The 16,293-nt window shown below is 48.3% G+C and overlaps 2 protein-coding genes and 1 long non-coding RNA gene across 7 annotated transcripts in view; 2 read left to right on the top strand and 1 right to left on the bottom strand.

Moving 5' to 3' along the window:
• Nucleotides 1-172: 172 nt before the first annotated feature.
• Nucleotides 173-10,744, top strand: ints13 (integrator complex subunit 13). 4 transcript variants are annotated; one of them, XM_030341875.1, is made up of 18 exons: nucleotides 173-623; nucleotides 970-1,226; nucleotides 1,380-1,454; nucleotides 1,669-1,871; nucleotides 2,249-2,329; nucleotides 2,470-2,560; nucleotides 3,226-3,354; nucleotides 3,777-3,800; nucleotides 5,089-5,173; nucleotides 5,616-5,708; nucleotides 6,107-6,196; nucleotides 6,475-6,653; nucleotides 7,106-7,270; nucleotides 7,802-7,956; nucleotides 8,646-8,876; nucleotides 9,345-9,475; nucleotides 9,831-9,966; nucleotides 10,427-10,744. In XM_030341875.1, the coding sequence occupies exons 2-18, from the start codon at nucleotides 1,002-1,004 to the stop codon at nucleotides 10,461-10,463; spliced, it is 2,130 nt and encodes a 709-aa protein (XP_030197735.1). In that variant the 5' UTR covers nucleotides 173-623; nucleotides 970-1,001; the 3' UTR covers nucleotides 10,464-10,744. The 4 variants fall into 4 exon arrangements, with proteins under 4 accessions (XP_030197735.1, XP_030197734.1, XP_030197737.1 ...); XM_030341874.1 differs by having other exon boundaries at nucleotides 6,107-6,211; XM_030341877.1 differs by lacking the exon at nucleotides 3,777-3,800.
• On the bottom strand, nucleotides 3,855-5,334 carry LOC115532246 (uncharacterized). The gene is made up of 2 exons (XR_003974003.1): nucleotides 5,027-5,334; nucleotides 3,855-4,028 (listed from the first exon to the last, which is right to left on the bottom strand). It is a non-coding gene; the product is annotated as an uncharacterized LOC115532246 (long non-coding RNA).
• Nucleotides 10,745-11,055: 311 nt separating the features above from the next.
• Nucleotides 11,056-16,293, top strand: part of LOC115532240 (CD209 antigen-like protein E) — a 41,058-nt gene continuing 35,820 nt past the window's right edge. Inside the window, exon 1 of one of the 2 annotated variants that reach the window (XM_030341882.1) lies at nucleotides 11,056-11,761. In XM_030341882.1, the coding sequence (XP_030197742.1) occupies nucleotides 11,621-11,761 (141 nt within the window). In that variant the 5' untranslated portion in view covers nucleotides 11,056-11,620. The remainder of the gene's footprint in view (nucleotides 11,762-16,293) is intronic. The other variant, XM_030341881.1, reaches the window with a different exon arrangement.

Here is a 16,293-nt window from a genome sequence, read left to right as displayed (position 1 = left end):
TATTTTGTCATCTCATCAAATACATATTTATCAAACACTTATTTTTGCTTCAAGAAATACAACCCAAAAACAAAAGTTCTTCTTTAAATTAAATTTAGGCAGAGGTTTGGTTCTTTGAGCTGCACCGGAACCTTCAGCAGCGAGGCGCCCCTGGCTCAGTGCCTCCGTCGGACCACTAGTAACGTAACCCCCCACCGTTAAGCAGTTCCGCTAATAACAAACCATCCTAGCTCCTTTTAAATAGTTTATTTTTCCGTGACCACTGTATCCCTTCGAAGTTGCATTGGGTGTAAACGATACCAGCCGTATACAACCAAAATGTGACCCGTGTAGATGGTGTTCTTGTATAGGTATTACGGTAGGAATTGTGTTTTTATAGGTATTACGGTAGAGCAGACGGAGTTGGCCACTACCAGCTAACGTGGTCGTAACACATCCACGACATGTTCGCCTTCGGGTAATCCTAGTTAATAAAAATGCTATAAACGTATTATTTCCAGTTAGGTCACTCGTCTATTAGGTAGTTGGGCCACACAGTTTAGCTGGTTAGGTTTATCTGTAACCCCTGGCCGGGTTTAGCTGGTCTTCAGAGGGAGAGGCCCGCGGTCTGTCACAATCACAAGGTAAACCTGGCTTTATGCTTCATGTTGATCTATTATAAACACTACTTTGTGGTGATGTAGGAATAATTTGACCCTTAACATAAGGTTCATCCCGTTTTTTTGTTTTTTTTGTTATTTATTTTAAATTCTTAACCCTCAGTTCTCATCTTAGATAAACAAAGTACATCTTATCTGCATGACACATTTTTTGCATGCATTGATTTTCTCAATCAAAATGTATACTAAGAGTTAGATAAGGGAGTTGATGGTTGAAGGCGAAGGTACCTGTCAAGCACAACAGAAAAGTGTGTTCTTATGTTTCGTCCATGTACCTTAATGCCACTCTTCCTCCTTCTATGTACTCTAGTCTACCCAACCCCAAACCGAGACCCTTCCACCATGAAGATGTTCTCTGTGGCCCACAAGACGGCCTTCGTGGTGGACCACTGCCCTTACATGGCCGAGTCCAGCCGGCAGCAGGTGGAGTGTGACGTGCTGACCAAGAGCCGCGCCCAGGGAGTCATACCCCTGGCCCCCGTGTCCAAGTCGCTGTGGACCTGCGCGGTCGAGTGTTCAATGGAGTACTGCCGGATCCTCTACGACGTGTACCCCCTAAACAAGCTGGTCAGTGTCCATTCGTCAGTCTTGTGTGTGTGTGTGTGTGTGTGTGTGTGCGCCTCGTCTTTAGGTCTTGTGTCTCTCGTCTCATATATTTATGTTACATAAACCCTGGTGGCCATTTGTTACATAGGATCAGTTGGCTTTTTTTCTTCACAGATTAATTACATTGTGAGTGACTCCGAGTTCCACATCCTGAACACCTGGAGACAGGAAGACCAGAGCACCCACGAGGTAATTCAAGGCACCCTCCGATACGCAAACACAACTCGTCACGGACCGAGTGGACGACAACCTCAACGCAACGGCCCAAGCCGCCCTAACCGTAGCGCTCTCTGCATCATCATCTCGTGACAAAAAGGGTTTAGGTGAAGTGGTGATTGCGGGTAAGGCTGGGCCCCTCCAACTTCCTGTTTCTCTTCTCACTTCCTCCCGTCTGTGGTCGTAGCTCATGTCGGCGCTGGCGGCGGTGGGGCCGCCCAACCCCCGCGAGGACCCCGAGTGCTGCAGCGTCCTGCACGGCCTGGTGGCGGCGGTGGAGTCGCTGTGCAAGCTGACGGAGCTGCAGCACGAGCAGCGCACGGTGCTCATGGACACGGCCGAGCGCGTGGCCAACCGGGGCCGCATCATCTGCCTCACCAACGCCAAGAGGTGGGTGGCCAAACGCTGGAGCTCCGCCCCGAATCCACAAGGGAGGGCAGGGACGTACACTCTGTTCAAACCCAACGGGCAACATCACTGCCTTTCCTTTATTAATTGTTTATTCATAATCTTTGCATGACACAAATATGCATAAATTAATTGTGCATGTACACCAACATATTTTTTGCTATGTATGCCTTAATCTACATTTGTGTTCTTATATTTTTATGATATCTTTTACTATATCATTTCTAAAGCAATTATAACCTACATTTTCTCCTTGGATGAATTAAGTAACCTGAATACCTGTATAATTGTGGTTGGTCACCATCAGCCATAATAATAACCTGTTATGAGTCCCAATATATTTCGGTGTGCCTTCGCAGTGACACACACGTGCGCATGTTAGAAGACTGCATCCAGGAGACGCTCATGGATCAAAACAAGTTGGCCGCGGGCTCGGACAGGTACGTACCGAGCGAGAACGGGTCATGCTCGCATCGATGACGGCCTCCGAAAAGGCCCGTTTTCTAAAAACCTCCCTTTGGGTACTATGAGTCTGCGTCTACCTGAGTGGCTGGAGGGAAGTGACCGTGTTCTCCCCCAGGCTGATGGCCATCCAGCAGTGTGAGCTGGTGTTGGTGCACATCTTCCCCATGGGAGAGGACGCACTGGTGTCCGACCGACCAAAGAAAGAGGTGTGCTCACTGAAACATTTGTACATAATTAAAAACCTTCCCCACAAGTACCCTATATAAAGACAAATGATGATACATTGCATCAGATGCACCAGGAAAAAACTCTTGTTAAATATTGCCAATCAACTAAGCATTTCAGTGTTGACTTATAGAATTATTGCTTTTGATAACTGGATTCTAAGGAACTGATTTTTCAGGGGAATTGGGGTTATGATATGCTTACAACTGCCGCAGGCATTTTGGACTAGCAAAATAATTAAAACGAATAAAAAAGTCCTGTGTGTACGAACATACCGCCTCATGACTAAAGGGCTGATTATGGTTCCACGTCGACGCAACGCAAGGGGGTTAACGGTTTACGGGTCTTCCGTAATCGGTAATCGCAAGGGCCTCCCAAAAATTGTAACCTTGCGTCGAGGCGCCACACAGCAGTAAGGGCTGTGATTGCTCCGCTCACTAAAACCCGTCGCAGAACCAACCCAGATTCACGACTGCGTCGAAGCGTCTGCGGGCTCCTTTTGTTGTGTCGACGTGGAATCATAACCAGCGCTTAACAGCCACAAGCCAATGACGAACGTGGTGCGATAGGCACTCGCCAACTTTCAAACGTGGAAGGGGGTTGAAGAAATGTGTTTTGACACCCGGGGGCCGCCTGGCCCCGCCAGATCTCCCCCTTACTCACCAGTGAGGTGCACAGCGTGCGGGCGGGCCGACACCTGGCCACCAAGCTCAACATCCTGGTGCAGCAGCACTTCGACCTGGCCTCCACCACCATCACCAACATCCCCATGAAGGTAAGGCAGCGGCTCTGTGGCCCTCAGCCTGTACAGCTGCACCACCACTCCCGACAACACTAGACTCGTACAAGGGGGTTCTGGATGATCTGTTTTATTGAACCCCCGATGGGAAATGTGGGTGTCACAGAAGTACAGGACAGTCATAAGAATGAATAGTTATAAAATAAGTCATTTTTATGAATGTGCAAAAAGATAAATGTAAGAAACGAAAAATGAACTGATTTAAAAGACAAAAGAAACGGCTACCTATACTCACTTTACTTTATCTTTGTCTGTTTGAGTGTGCTTCTACCCATCCTTCATGGCTGATTCTTTTTATTTTGTTCCTCATCTGCATGGTTTGGAAATATCTCATCTGCATGTTGATCTTGACCTTTGAACCTGCTGCTGGTTTCATGCTGTATTTTCTGTTTTGCTAGCCCACATTAAATGTTTGCGAACAGGTTAGTATTCGCTCACACACGCATGAAAAACCTGAGGGGAGTTTGGCGTTTTTTTTAGCTAGCCCACACACACCTCTTAAAGCCTCAATGAGGAGTTTATGTTTAGTTTTTTAGGAAAAGCACTTTAGATTAATTAAAATGGATTCAGACGATCGATACTGTGAGCTCTTCGCAAAATACCTTCATGGTGGCACATCAATTCAATTAAGAAATACGTGTTTTCATTTCCTGTTGACGACAGAAAAGAAAAAAGTTATTTGCCAGACCTTAATTTGACTGAATTCCGGCTCTCACAGGCTAGAATATTATTTGAAGATTAAAAAATAGCAACAATTCTTAATAACAGTTATTGCATTGAGCGCAACAGTCTATTTTGCCATTGTTCAGAGCTTTTATCATAGAGTGCTGACTCCTCATAGCTGCTTTTACTTCTGGTAGTGCAAGGCTAACAATTTCAATTTCAGCTTTTTTTCCCCCCTCCTCCCACCCTTCCGATTGGACGATTGTGTTGTATACGATTTAATGTATTTAGGTCATAGTAAAGGAGAGGCAATTTTGGTCTCAGAGGATGAAGGAAATTAATAAAAGCCCTTGCACTAGTTAATCGAAGTATAAAGCTTAAACGTACAAACCCCCAGAAAAGATACAAAACCACCTATTCAGTCACTTGTACGCTATGGACATGCGTACAAACTGTTGACCGTCTCTGTCCTGCGGGACATTTTTAGTTTAATGTTAAGTCTTCTGTGACCAGTTATGCCTCTCCTTGACTTTCCCAAGAGTTTGGTGTCCGTCTCTAGCAAATCTGCAGTCTAGCCCATAGCGATCCAGACATAGTGGTCCCATCTATGTGAACCCCCCCACCTCAACTGCATCTCCTTTGTCGTGTCTCCGTGTGCCCGTTTGTGCTATCATGATAAGTAGTGTTGTTTTTAAACTGTGGCCATCTTAGTCCTCCACTTCGCTATATCCAACTGTTGATAGTATTCCATTCACCACAACAGATGTTTGTTAAAAGGAAAGTGTTCTGTACGTTTTAGATTTGTCCATAAATGTATTATCTGAAGGAAGTCCAAACCAACATGAAAAGGCTGATTTGCATAATTAAACATATTAAAAGATTAGCCAACTGAACCTTCGGCCTCTCACCCGTACCCTCCCCATCCTGAACCATGAAATCAGCAGTGTTCACCCATCTCTGTGCATGTGTGTCTGTACGTACGTACGTGCGTGTACACGGCCGCACCGAACTGTGTATCACTGCTCAACGTTGTCCGTACTCGCGTAGGAAGAGCAGCACGCCAACACGTCTGCCAACTACGACGTGGAGCTCCTGCACCACCGAGACGCGCACCTGGAGTTCTTCAAGAGCGGTGGGTTGAGAAGCTAATTAAAACCAAACGCGTTAACGTATTACGAGGGGTCCCAATGACACTGATCCCTTACCCTTACCCTAACCCTGGTCCGAAGAACTACCTAGCTTCTTTAGCCGACCAAAGAGCCAGATAGCTCTAACACTGTTGGTACAGTGTTCATTTGTAGTCACAATTCTATGCAACAATACTAAGTTAAACGGCTGATATTAAGCCACCAGGTGTGAGGGTGGTCAGCCATTACAAGTTGTTTGAAATCTCCCCTTTTCTGTGTTTTAGTGACATCACAAGTGGGTGTGTCCTAATCACACCCAAACCTGGTGTCATAACATAATCCCTTTAAATAACTGATACTGCTACTTCACAGAATAAATGCTTAGATACCATTGATGCTGGCCGTCATAACATCAACGCCTGACTGTTGTTGTGTCGCCCCCTGCAGGCGACCTGCACATGGCGGGCAGCACCAGCAGAGACAGCGGCCTGAAGGAGACGGTCACGCTGAAGTGGTGCACGCCGCGGACCAACAGCGTCGGTAGGCTGAGCGCCGACACCCTAACCGGGGACGGAGTAGGGGGGGGTTCGGTCCCTCAAGCCAGCAGGCATGAGGAGGGAGGGTTAGCTTAACACTGTGCTGTGATCAGGGTGTTGTCGTTATGTGCATGCTCATTAAAAGATAGTGTGTCGCGGCCTGGATGAGATGTGCTCTAATGACAGTATTAGAAAAAAATATATAGATGCATCACCATATTGTGAATTTTATATTGTATTCTATTCCAACCATAATATACTTTTTCCCCCTTGGAATTAGGTTGTATTCTGATTAGTCAGTGTAAATTACAGTGTGTTAGTGAGTTTTCTGATGGTGAAAGACTCATGGTTTCCTGGGTTAGTTGTGATGTAAACTACGGGGATATGTCTCCCCTCCTGCAGAGCTGCACTACTGTACGGGCGCTTACCGCATCTCCCCCACGGACGTCAACAGCCGTCCTTCGTCCTGCCTGACCAACTTCCTCCTCAACGGTACGCAGGCACCTGGTAACAGTCCGACCACACAATCCACTCACTGATTAGACGGGTTTATTAGATAAGGGAGATGTAGTAAAAAGGACAAGAGCTTTTTTAAAATTTTGCGACAGGCTATACGCTTGGCTAAATCGTGTTTTACCTTTCGTTAGCCTCATAGCATAATTGCCTAAGTCATATTTTAAGGTTCATCTTGTATTTAGCGTCAAAAATGCCCGAGTCAAATAGATAACTCGATATTAACTGATTTAATTTGACTCACCTGTGTTGATCAGGCCGATCGGTGCTGCTGGAGCAGCCCCGGAAGTCGGGGTCGAAGGTCATCAGCCACATGCTGAGCAGCCACGGCGGGGAGATCTTCCTGCACGTGCTCAACAGCACCCGCTCCACCCTGGAGGACCCGCCCTCCATCAGCGAGGGCTGCGGCGGGCGGGTCACCGACTACCGCATCACCGTAGGGCTGCTCCACTGTGGAATTAATCATAATCACCATTAATTTGGTCAATATTGAAATCACGATTATTCAAACGAATAATCAAACTATGAGTTTGATAACATGTTGCATTTTTTCAGCATTTCTCTCCAAAAAACTATTTGAAAATAGAAAATGTTCAGATCGAAAATAATGTACAAATCGCATCCAGCTGTTCAATTTCTGTGCAATTTCTATAAGACATTTTATGAATAAATTAAATATGCTTTATAAAATTTGGTCAATCGCACAGCCCTACATCAGTGAGTCCCTCGCTCTCTCACCAAAGAATCGACACATAGTCCAGACTGTCTTATCCCGGCTACCTCTGTTGTATACAAAGAATAGGTTAAAGGTGACACATTAGACCACCCGGTGTGAGTGTGATTAGCCGTTACAAGCCGTTGATTGATCATGAAGGGATGATTCCTCAGGACTTTGGGGAGTTCATGAGGGAGAACCGGCTGACTCCGGTCGCAGAGACGGCGCCCAACCCCGGGGGGCGGTTCCCCGCCGACCGGGCCAAGGCCCAGCTGGAGCGCTACACCCGCTACTGGCCCATGATCATCTCCCAGACCACCATCTTCAACATGCAGGCGGTACGGGGACCACAGACACACACACAGCTAATTTAATAATAATTCATATCAACGATCGGCTCCCATCTTCATTATTCAATGCCCACAGACCATACATACATACATACCAACATAATCATTAACTTCATAAATACTGTCAATATATCAACATCCAGAGTTGCACACATAGTAATTGGCCAACTGTCCATACATCATCAATATGTGTCAATATGTGACATCTTTCATATCTGCTATCTAATGGATGAGGCATTTACAGTGTTTAACTTCCGACCAATAAAAACAAAGTTACCTTTGAGGGACTTGGCAGCTGTCAGTTGATGGTCCACAAAGAACGGGTTGCAAGAGCCTGTAATGACAAACAAATTAAAGAAGAATTGAAACTCCAATCAATTCTCTTCGGCAATATCTCTTGCACTCATTCACTGTCTCACTCTTTCATACCCTCTCTCTCCCTTTCTCCATCTCTCACTCTCTTACTCTCCCTCCCTCCCTCCCTCCGTCTCCTCCTGCGCGGCCTTGTCTCTCGCCCAGGTGGTCCCCCTGGCCAACCTGATCGTGAAGGAGGCGCTGAGCGAGGAGGACGTCTTGACGTGTCAGAAGACCGTCTACAACCTGGTGGACATGGAGAGGAAGAACGACCCCCTGCCCATCTCCACCGTGGGCTCCCGGGGCAAGGGCCCCAAGCGGTGAGGCTCGTTGTTAGTGCTACAGCGCCAACGTTTAAATCCAGAAACATCCCAGAGTGGCTTCTGTTATCCTCAAGGGCCCCAAGCGGTGAGGCTCGTTGTTAGTGCTACAGCGCCAACGTTTAAATCCAGAAACAGATCCCAGAGCGGCTTCTGTTATCCTCAAGGGCCCCAAGCGGTGAGGCTCGTTGTTAGTGCTACAGCGCCAACGTTTAAATCCAGAAACAGATCCCAGAGCGGCTTCTGTTATCCTCAAGGGCCCCAAGCGGTGAGGCTCGTTGTTAGTGCTACAGCGCCAACGTTTAAAACCAGAAACAGATCCCAGAGCGGCTTCTGTTATCCTCAAGGGCCCCAAGAGGTGAGGGCCGAGGTTAGTGCTACGGCACCAGCGTTTAAAACCAGCAATGGAGAATGGACTCCCCGTTTTAGTGCCGTGATGGACATGGCAGGGACTAGAGAGAGGAAGGCGGGTTGCAAAAGAGAGGGAATGACATGTTTAGCGTAGGTCAGGAACACAGGTGGGAATCGAACCTGTGTCGCTACGAGGCGTATCACCTATATGGTTATGCTATGGAATGCTGGAAAAGCGTTTTCCAACGTTTCCTACGATGGTTCGTATGGTGTCGCTCGTTGTCATGGAGACACGCGCGTCGGTACTAACCACGAGACCTCTGGTTCCCCCCCACCAGGGACGAGCAGTACCGCATCATGTGGAACGAGCTGGAGACGCTGGTGAAGACGCACGCGGCGGGCTCTGAGCGCCACCAGCGCGTGCTGGACTGCATCGTGGCGTGCCGCAGCAAGCCCCCCGAGGAGGAGGAGCGGAAGAAGAGGGGCCGCAAGCGGGAGGACCGCGAGGAGCGGCCCGACAAGAACGGCACCAAGGAGCCGGAGGACCGGGCCTGGCAGGACTCGGAGAGGTAGGGGGCGGACGAACGGGGGGTACACACAGTCCGACCGGCCCAGTGCTGAGCTGGCCGGGCTCAGAGAGGTCTTTTGTTTATTAGTGGGCGGGAGTGTGTCATGGCTGACTGGGGCTGACTTCCAGGCGACAGGTACTGGGGTCCATTGACCATAGCCTAACCCTTAGGGCGTCCTAAGCCCCCACAACTGCTCCATCTGTATCTGAATTCACTTGTTAGTCAGTCTTTGATTAAAGTGTATCCTAAATGCTGAAAATCTATGATATATTATCCCAAAAAGGTTGAAGATTTGTAACTTTTCTATCAACAGCATGTCCCCTTAAGTTTTAAGAATTCTTAAGGGGTTAAGAAATCTTAAGGGGAAACTCTTTGTGATTTGTTAATTTTGAACCCATAAGTTAAAGTTTCGAGAGTTTCGTCCCTCCCTCCTCCATGTAGTCATTTTTGCCTTGTTACATCCCCCAGGCTGAAGGGGGCGCTGGAGAAAGAGGAGCAGGAGTCTGAGGTGATCAAGGACTCGCCCGACTCCCCGGAGCCACTGAACAAGAAGCCGCGCCTGGCCATAGAGGAGGTCCAGCCCTCGGAGAAGGCCAAAGGTAAGCCTGATGTGAAAGATACATGTTGTTTGAGATTTAAAACTGTTTAAAGCACTTGCCAGTGTGTTTGTAGGCATAGCATTTTGCCAACTCCTAGCATTTAGGAGTTGGCAGGTCTTTATCCAAGGAGCTTGTTTGAGTTGAATAAAAAAAAAAGGTGAAGCTAAAATATTATTGCAATTTGTTTATTTTGTACTTATTTTTTATCAGGATAATTAAATGTAATTTTACACTTTCTGGCCTGAACCATAATCTGAAAACTCGGGCCCAGGCCAATAACCGAATAATCAATGTAGAACGGCATCAGCCAATGAAAACGCAGTACTCAGCTCCTCTCTCTCTGTCCGTCTTCCAGGCCCGGTCTCTCTTCTGGCGCTGTGGACCAATCGGATCACGGTTGCCAATTCCAGGAAGCACCAGGAGTTTGCCGGCAGGACGAGCTCCGTGAATAACAAGGCTGAACTCTACCAGCACCTTAAAGACGACAACGGGTGGGTGAAGGTCACATGTTAAGTTAACCCTTTCAATACGATCCTGAGTCGCTCAACCAGTGCCAGGGTTCAATTCCCTCTGGTGCCGCCCGTGCTTAGAACCGGTGCATCTTAAATCAATTTATTTATTGATTGATTGTATATATATTTAGCTATACGTGCAGTTACATTATTGTTAAGACTGTGCATTAAAGCATCCGCCAAATGACCGTACAAATCATTTCTTGTTACTTGTGTCATCTGTAAATACTTTATTACTTTGCAGAGGGTTGAGTTTGGCTTATGGTATAGACACGTGTTTCTGTTCAAACAAACAGACATGGTCATTCTGCAGCTGCTTATGGCAGGTCAAGGGTCATCGATGTAGTATGTGGTACACCCTTTGGTAGTGATGGATCATTCAAAAAAAGCATGGGTTAAGTTTATTTTTAATTTGTTACCTTTTATCCCCCGGCCTCAGAATGGATGTCCATGAAAACGGAAAGGCCTCCAGATGATCTCAGCACACCCTAGCAGCAGCAGCAGCCGCCACCATGGTTACCGTGGTAACCATTGGCCACGCCCTCCAAGGAGGCGGGGGACTCCGGGGGACTTCGGGACCGTTTTCCTCCCGACTTGGTTTTCCTACACGGGCACTTGGATACAAACAGACATTGAGCTCCGACCTCGCATCTTCTCAGTTTTTTTATATATTCTTTTGTTTTTCTATTCAAAGTTCTTTGTTTTGTAGATATGCCGATCACAGGTTGTGTAAAGCAATAAAGTTGTCACAAGATGATGCGTTTTGTCGTCGGTTGAGAACTAATTGAAGCGATGTGGATTAAAGCTGGGATAGGCAATTTATTTTAGAATAGTCTTTTGGCTATATTCTTTACATCCCAACAGCAATACATGAATCGAATGCTCAGAAAAATTAACAAAAATGGGGCATCTTTGGATGTTCCAGGCCTATACTAAGCTTGTCCAATCAGTTCATTCCGGTTTCATTTCATTCCAAATGAAATGATTGGATGGCTTACTTGTCCGTCTACCTACCTGATAGGTAGCCTGTTAACTACCTTTAACTCACAGGGATTCTTCTATTGAGGGGACATTCAATGGATAAAATGTTAGTATCAATTCATGATACCGGGAGTAACTAAAGAAAAAGCGTGATACCAGGTTTGCTACAAGGCTGACACCAAAGTGGTCAGTAGCGTACGCAGAGAACATGTGGTGGGCTAGTAAAAAATGGTGTGGGCCATTTTCCCAGAAGAAGACAACTTACAGAAACATGTTCTGTACACTACCCTATCACTCGTGCATTCATAACACCTCTCTCACAAATGGGCAGTCAGCTCTGCTGGGGAACTGTAACTTTATTTTAGCAATGGCATATGGCTCAAATGTGTATTTGAAGAATGTTGATCTGTATTTTGGTCTTACGTTTATTACCATAAGTGATGCACAAAAACGTACCACTTCCTTAAAAAACAGGATGTGTCTTACCATACACAGTGCCTCTGCAAGCCCCTGTAGATTCTGGTTAAAGTACTTCCTGTTTGATCAAAGGAGGTGTGAAGACTTTGATATGCTGGCATTCAAAACGCACAGAAAGACCAGGCATGCATAGGGGTAGGACGATAAGGTAAACTCTGACAGTTTGGACCAGTATATGGCTGAGGTGATTTACGCCAGGCCCAACATGATGACCAAGGCCAGGTACACACAAGGAGAGAGAGAGGAGAGGATAGTGGAGATCTACGCTACCATTGAGAGCCTCAGAGATCAACACCAGGACTATGTGGGGACAGAGGAATCCTCCAATACTCTGGGAACAGTAAGCAGTCAGCAGCCGGACCCTGTGAGCCCTCCTAGGTGTCCGATCAGGGCTGTGGTGGTGCTTCTGGTCCTGCTGTCTGTTGCCCTGCTGGCTGGACTCATTGGGTTTGCAGTGCAACACAAGAGGAAGACCGAAAGCATGGACAGAGACGTGGAGCAACTTCTCCAAAGGCTAAAGAATGTGACTGAGCAGAGAGACTCACTGCTTCGCCCACAGGACTGTCCAGGTGGTTGGGATAAGTTTGGTTGTAAATGTTACCAGCTTTCTAATGTCAAGGGATCCTGGAATAAGAGCAGGAAGTTCTGTGTTTCCCACGGAGCAGATCTTGTGGTTGTGGACAGTAAAGAGGAGATGGACTTCATTAGCAGGTACAGCGGGAACATCTGGCTCGGAGCAACAGATGAGGCCAGTGAAGGGATGTGGATATGGGTCGATGGGACCGTCCTGTCAGCGGATAACCCCTCCTGGAGAAGAGGGAAACCTTATGCTGACATGGATAAGAACTGCTTAATACGATGGCTTATTGCATTCACTCAATAATAAAAATTTCACCAGGTTATCTCATAATTATGAGATAGTATCTCATAATTATGAGATAATTATCTCATAATTATGAGATAACTGGTGTTCTGACCATCAGTAGTGTTGCCAGATTGGGCGGTTTCCCACCCAATTGAGCTGCTTAGGATGGCCGTCTGCGGGTAAAAATGGGTAAAAAGGGTATTTGGGTGGGCTTTTCTGCAGATTTCTGGCCATAGAAAGCAATAGAATTTAGTTAAAATTGGGCGGGATTGGGTGCTTCCAGGTGGATTTTGAGCATATTTGGGCTGGACATCATCAGTCTCACCTGGCAACCGTGCAGTTGCACTAGTCCCAGGCTTGCTGAGGGTTGCTTTCGTGATATAGATGTACGTGCGTATGTCACGCAGCTAAAATGTTGCTTGACCATTTTGTGTCAAAAATTGTCCTACGTACGCAGCTACGCGCCTGTGGCTGCGCTGGATTTAGGAGTCCCAGGAAGGAAACCCAAACGCCGCCGTGTTTGGGTGCATGATAGAGCTTGGATCGGGTTAGATTAAATAATCTCGGATATAAATAACAATAATCGGGTAAAATAACTTCACATGGTGTGTCTGGTGTGTTTCCAGCATTCGTAGTGTTGATCAGCAGAGAAATAGTCCGCCAAGACGTTGAGGTTGCTTAGCAACCAGAGACTCTGTCCATGCAAGTGAACGGAGCGTTCCCTCTTCGTCATAACTATCAAACCAAACATCCTTCACATTCACCGAGCGAACATTATGAAAGTAAAATGCACATTTCTCGCTAAAAATGTTTCCATAAACGCATTTAATGGCGTAACTATGTTACTATTTCCAACCAGAATAAAGAAAGATGTCGGCCGTATGCTTCTGTGCAAGCGTCACTACTCTCTACTATCTCATAATTACGAGATAGTATCTCATAATTACGAGATAATTATCTCATAATTACGAGATAGTATCTCATAATTCTCATAATTATGAGATACTATCTCATAATTATGAGATAACCTGGTGAAATTTTTATTATTGAGTGAATGCAATGAGCCATCGTACATTCACAAACATACAGTAATTTGTAAATTGTATTGAATCAGTAAATGTAGTGTCCATTCAACTGTGTTTGCTGTCGTGAATTTGACCTTTATTAAATTAATGTTTTGCTGATATTTTATTAATTGGATTTAGTTTGGAATTGGTCCCTTTGAACAGACATTGTTCAAAGGGACTATGATATTGATCTTTTATTTACTTTTGGGACTCAATACAAAATAGTAAGTCTTTTAATCCGATCCTGGATTTGAGTACTAGTGCCAGGGTTAAATTCCCTCTGGTGCCGCCCCTGCTTATAATAAGTGCATCTTAAATCTAATGTTCTATGTCGCATAGGCTTCGCCTTTTAAGGCTATCGCTATTGGGTTATCCCTAGGCGTGAGCCGTAGCCCTGTAAAATTTGTAATCCCCGCCCACCAACAGCGTGGGCCTCAATTACGTCCGCGGGCCTCAACGATGTCCGCAGTTCGCAGATATAGGCGGGTGCCGGCGGACGTTCTGCTCCCCCCTTTTCTTCAGCGTTCCTAACATACTGAAAGATACGAACATGGGCTCCAGGACGGTCAGCATCTGCAAGCAATGTAACACGGGTTACATCTTGCCTCATGACGGCCATGAAGTGTGCGAGGGCTGCCTGGGGCATGAACATGCCCTCTTGGCGCTCTCGCCGCTCTGCCTGTGTCGGCATTGTAAGACGCTGTCGATGGAATGCCGACAGCGCAGGGCCGACACTGCTGCCGCCATCGTTGAAGGTGCCGACGACTTCACCGTCCCGCTCGACGATGCGCTCTCCCTCCTCGTGGGCTCGGAGTCGGACGACTCCGTCCGCGGCGAGGAGGGGCCGTCTCCCCCGGCTTCCCCTCTCCGGATGGAGGGGTTGGAGCCCGGGGCAGCAGCATTGCCCGTCTCTCTTCCGGGCACTATCGCCAGGGCAGCCGCAAACCTCGGCCTTGCGGTGCCCATGCCTCAGGCCCCCCGACGCCCGGACCAGCTGCATGGAATCTGGGGGCTCGAGGCCGCGACACGCCCCGCCCGTCTCGACCCGATCCGGCCGACGTTTCCCGCCATCAGCCCATACTTCAGTGGGGCTGCGGCGGAGCCCGGGAAGCTCGGAGCCCCGGTGAAAACGTTCATCCAGGTCACGAAGACGGAGGGTCTGACGGACCGGGGTTACAGGGCGGTACCGCCGCTGGATCCCGCTCTGTGCGCTGTCTTTGGAGTGAAGCCGGGGCTCGGCCGCCGCCGCCCCACTCCCAAAGACCAGCTGGCGGCAAGCTCACAGACAGGGCGCATCAGTGCATGATGCAGCAGGAAGCTGTCATGAACAACATCTCCACCATGGCGGCCGACCCTCATCGTCTGGCCGAACGGGCAGTCGACGTGGCGAAAGCCGCCGGCAGAGTCATCCTCTGCCTCTGCTCCGCCGGTGCGGTGACAGCGGCCCGAACGGCGGCGTGACGGCACCTCATCCAGAGGAACCTGTGGTTACAGCAGACCCCAGGCATCCCTGAGCCAATGAGGCGGCAGCTAATGGAGTGTCCCATCAGCCCGGACGGGCTGTCCGGGCCCCGCCTGTCGTCCATGGTGAACGAGATGCAGGCTGCGTCTGAGGAGGCGGAGAAGTTCCGGAGACACGTCTCCCGCCCTCCGCCTCCGCCCCGGCAGCAGCGCTCCGCCCCGGGTTCCCGTCGCCGCCATAGGCCGTCAGCCACGGTCACGGCGCCGCCCGCAGCTCCTCCTTCTGGCCCCCCGGCTTACCAGCCTCGCCCGGCTTACAAGCCCCGCCCGCCTCCGTCTCAGGCTGCGGCGAGCGGCCAGCAAGGGCCCCTGGCAGCGGGCTCATGGGGCAAGGGGCCGAGGGAGAAGCGCGTGACGGCGAGACACACCTCTTTATCTCTTTGTGTCAAAGCCGATTCTTTGAGAAGATCGACAGAAGAGAAGGTGACAGATGAAACGTCCAGTGCGGTTCCAGCTGGTTTTTCCAGCATCAGTGTTGAAGAAATGGATGGAAAGATGCTGATCGTTGACTGCAAAAGTAGGGTGTAGTTCAGGGGTGGTGTACATCCAACTCCATCAAGCTCTCCTTCCCCAGAGAGGTTCCGCACAGAGCCAGTGTGGGCTCGAGACTCAGTAGTGTGGAAGTGGAGGCGATGGTGTTCTGTATTTGAACAGCAGAGGGTGATATAGGATCAGATTCCCTGCTGACTACTGTTGAAACCTCACAGCTCAGGGCCATAATGGACTCTGGTAGGGTCAGGGCAAAGGTTTGAGTCACTCTGGCAGAATGTGGACCAGTTTTCTCTGTGCTTAAGAACTCCATTGTTGAGTGCAAGCCAGACTTTATTCCTGGAGATAGCATGGGGTTCTTGAGGACTGTTGTGGACGGTCTGAGATCCTCGCTCTGTTGCAGAAGAGGGCTGAATCTGTAAATTTCCCCAATGGTGTCATCGCTTAAGGCGGACATGAAAGTTTGGGATGTTTTCACAGGAGTCTGATCATCCGTCACGTTTTCCACGTCTGTTAACAGGACTGGCACAACCTGTGAATCTGAAACTCTCTGTTTGGAATCAGGGATGGGTACGTTGTTGACCTGAAGTTATCTTGGACTAGAGAGTTTTGTGCCAGATAGGGAATGTTTCCAATCCATTTGCGATAAAGACTCCGTTAATCCCCCAACATCGGTCAACAGCGGTGTCATCCATGTTTGAAACCGTGACCTTGGAAACTACGACATCATCATGATTGGGGTTGATTCTCCGGGCAACAACAAAGGCCTCCTTCTGTGGCTGCCTGTCTCTCTGCTGAAATTACCCTGTTCAGAGGTCAAAAGTCGCGGGGGTGCGCCTATAGGCATCCAAGTCTGCCCCATGAAAGACATCAGAAACGGCGATAAAGGCCGAGGGCACCGATGAT

The sequence above is a fragment of the Gadus morhua genome, chromosome 19 (assembly GCF_902167405.1).
Source record: "Gadus morhua chromosome 19, gadMor3.0, whole genome shotgun sequence".
In the NCBI taxonomy this organism is placed as follows: Eukaryota; Metazoa; Chordata; class Actinopteri; order Gadiformes; family Gadidae; genus Gadus; species Gadus morhua.
This window is presented reverse-complemented; position numbering and strand designations above follow the sequence as displayed.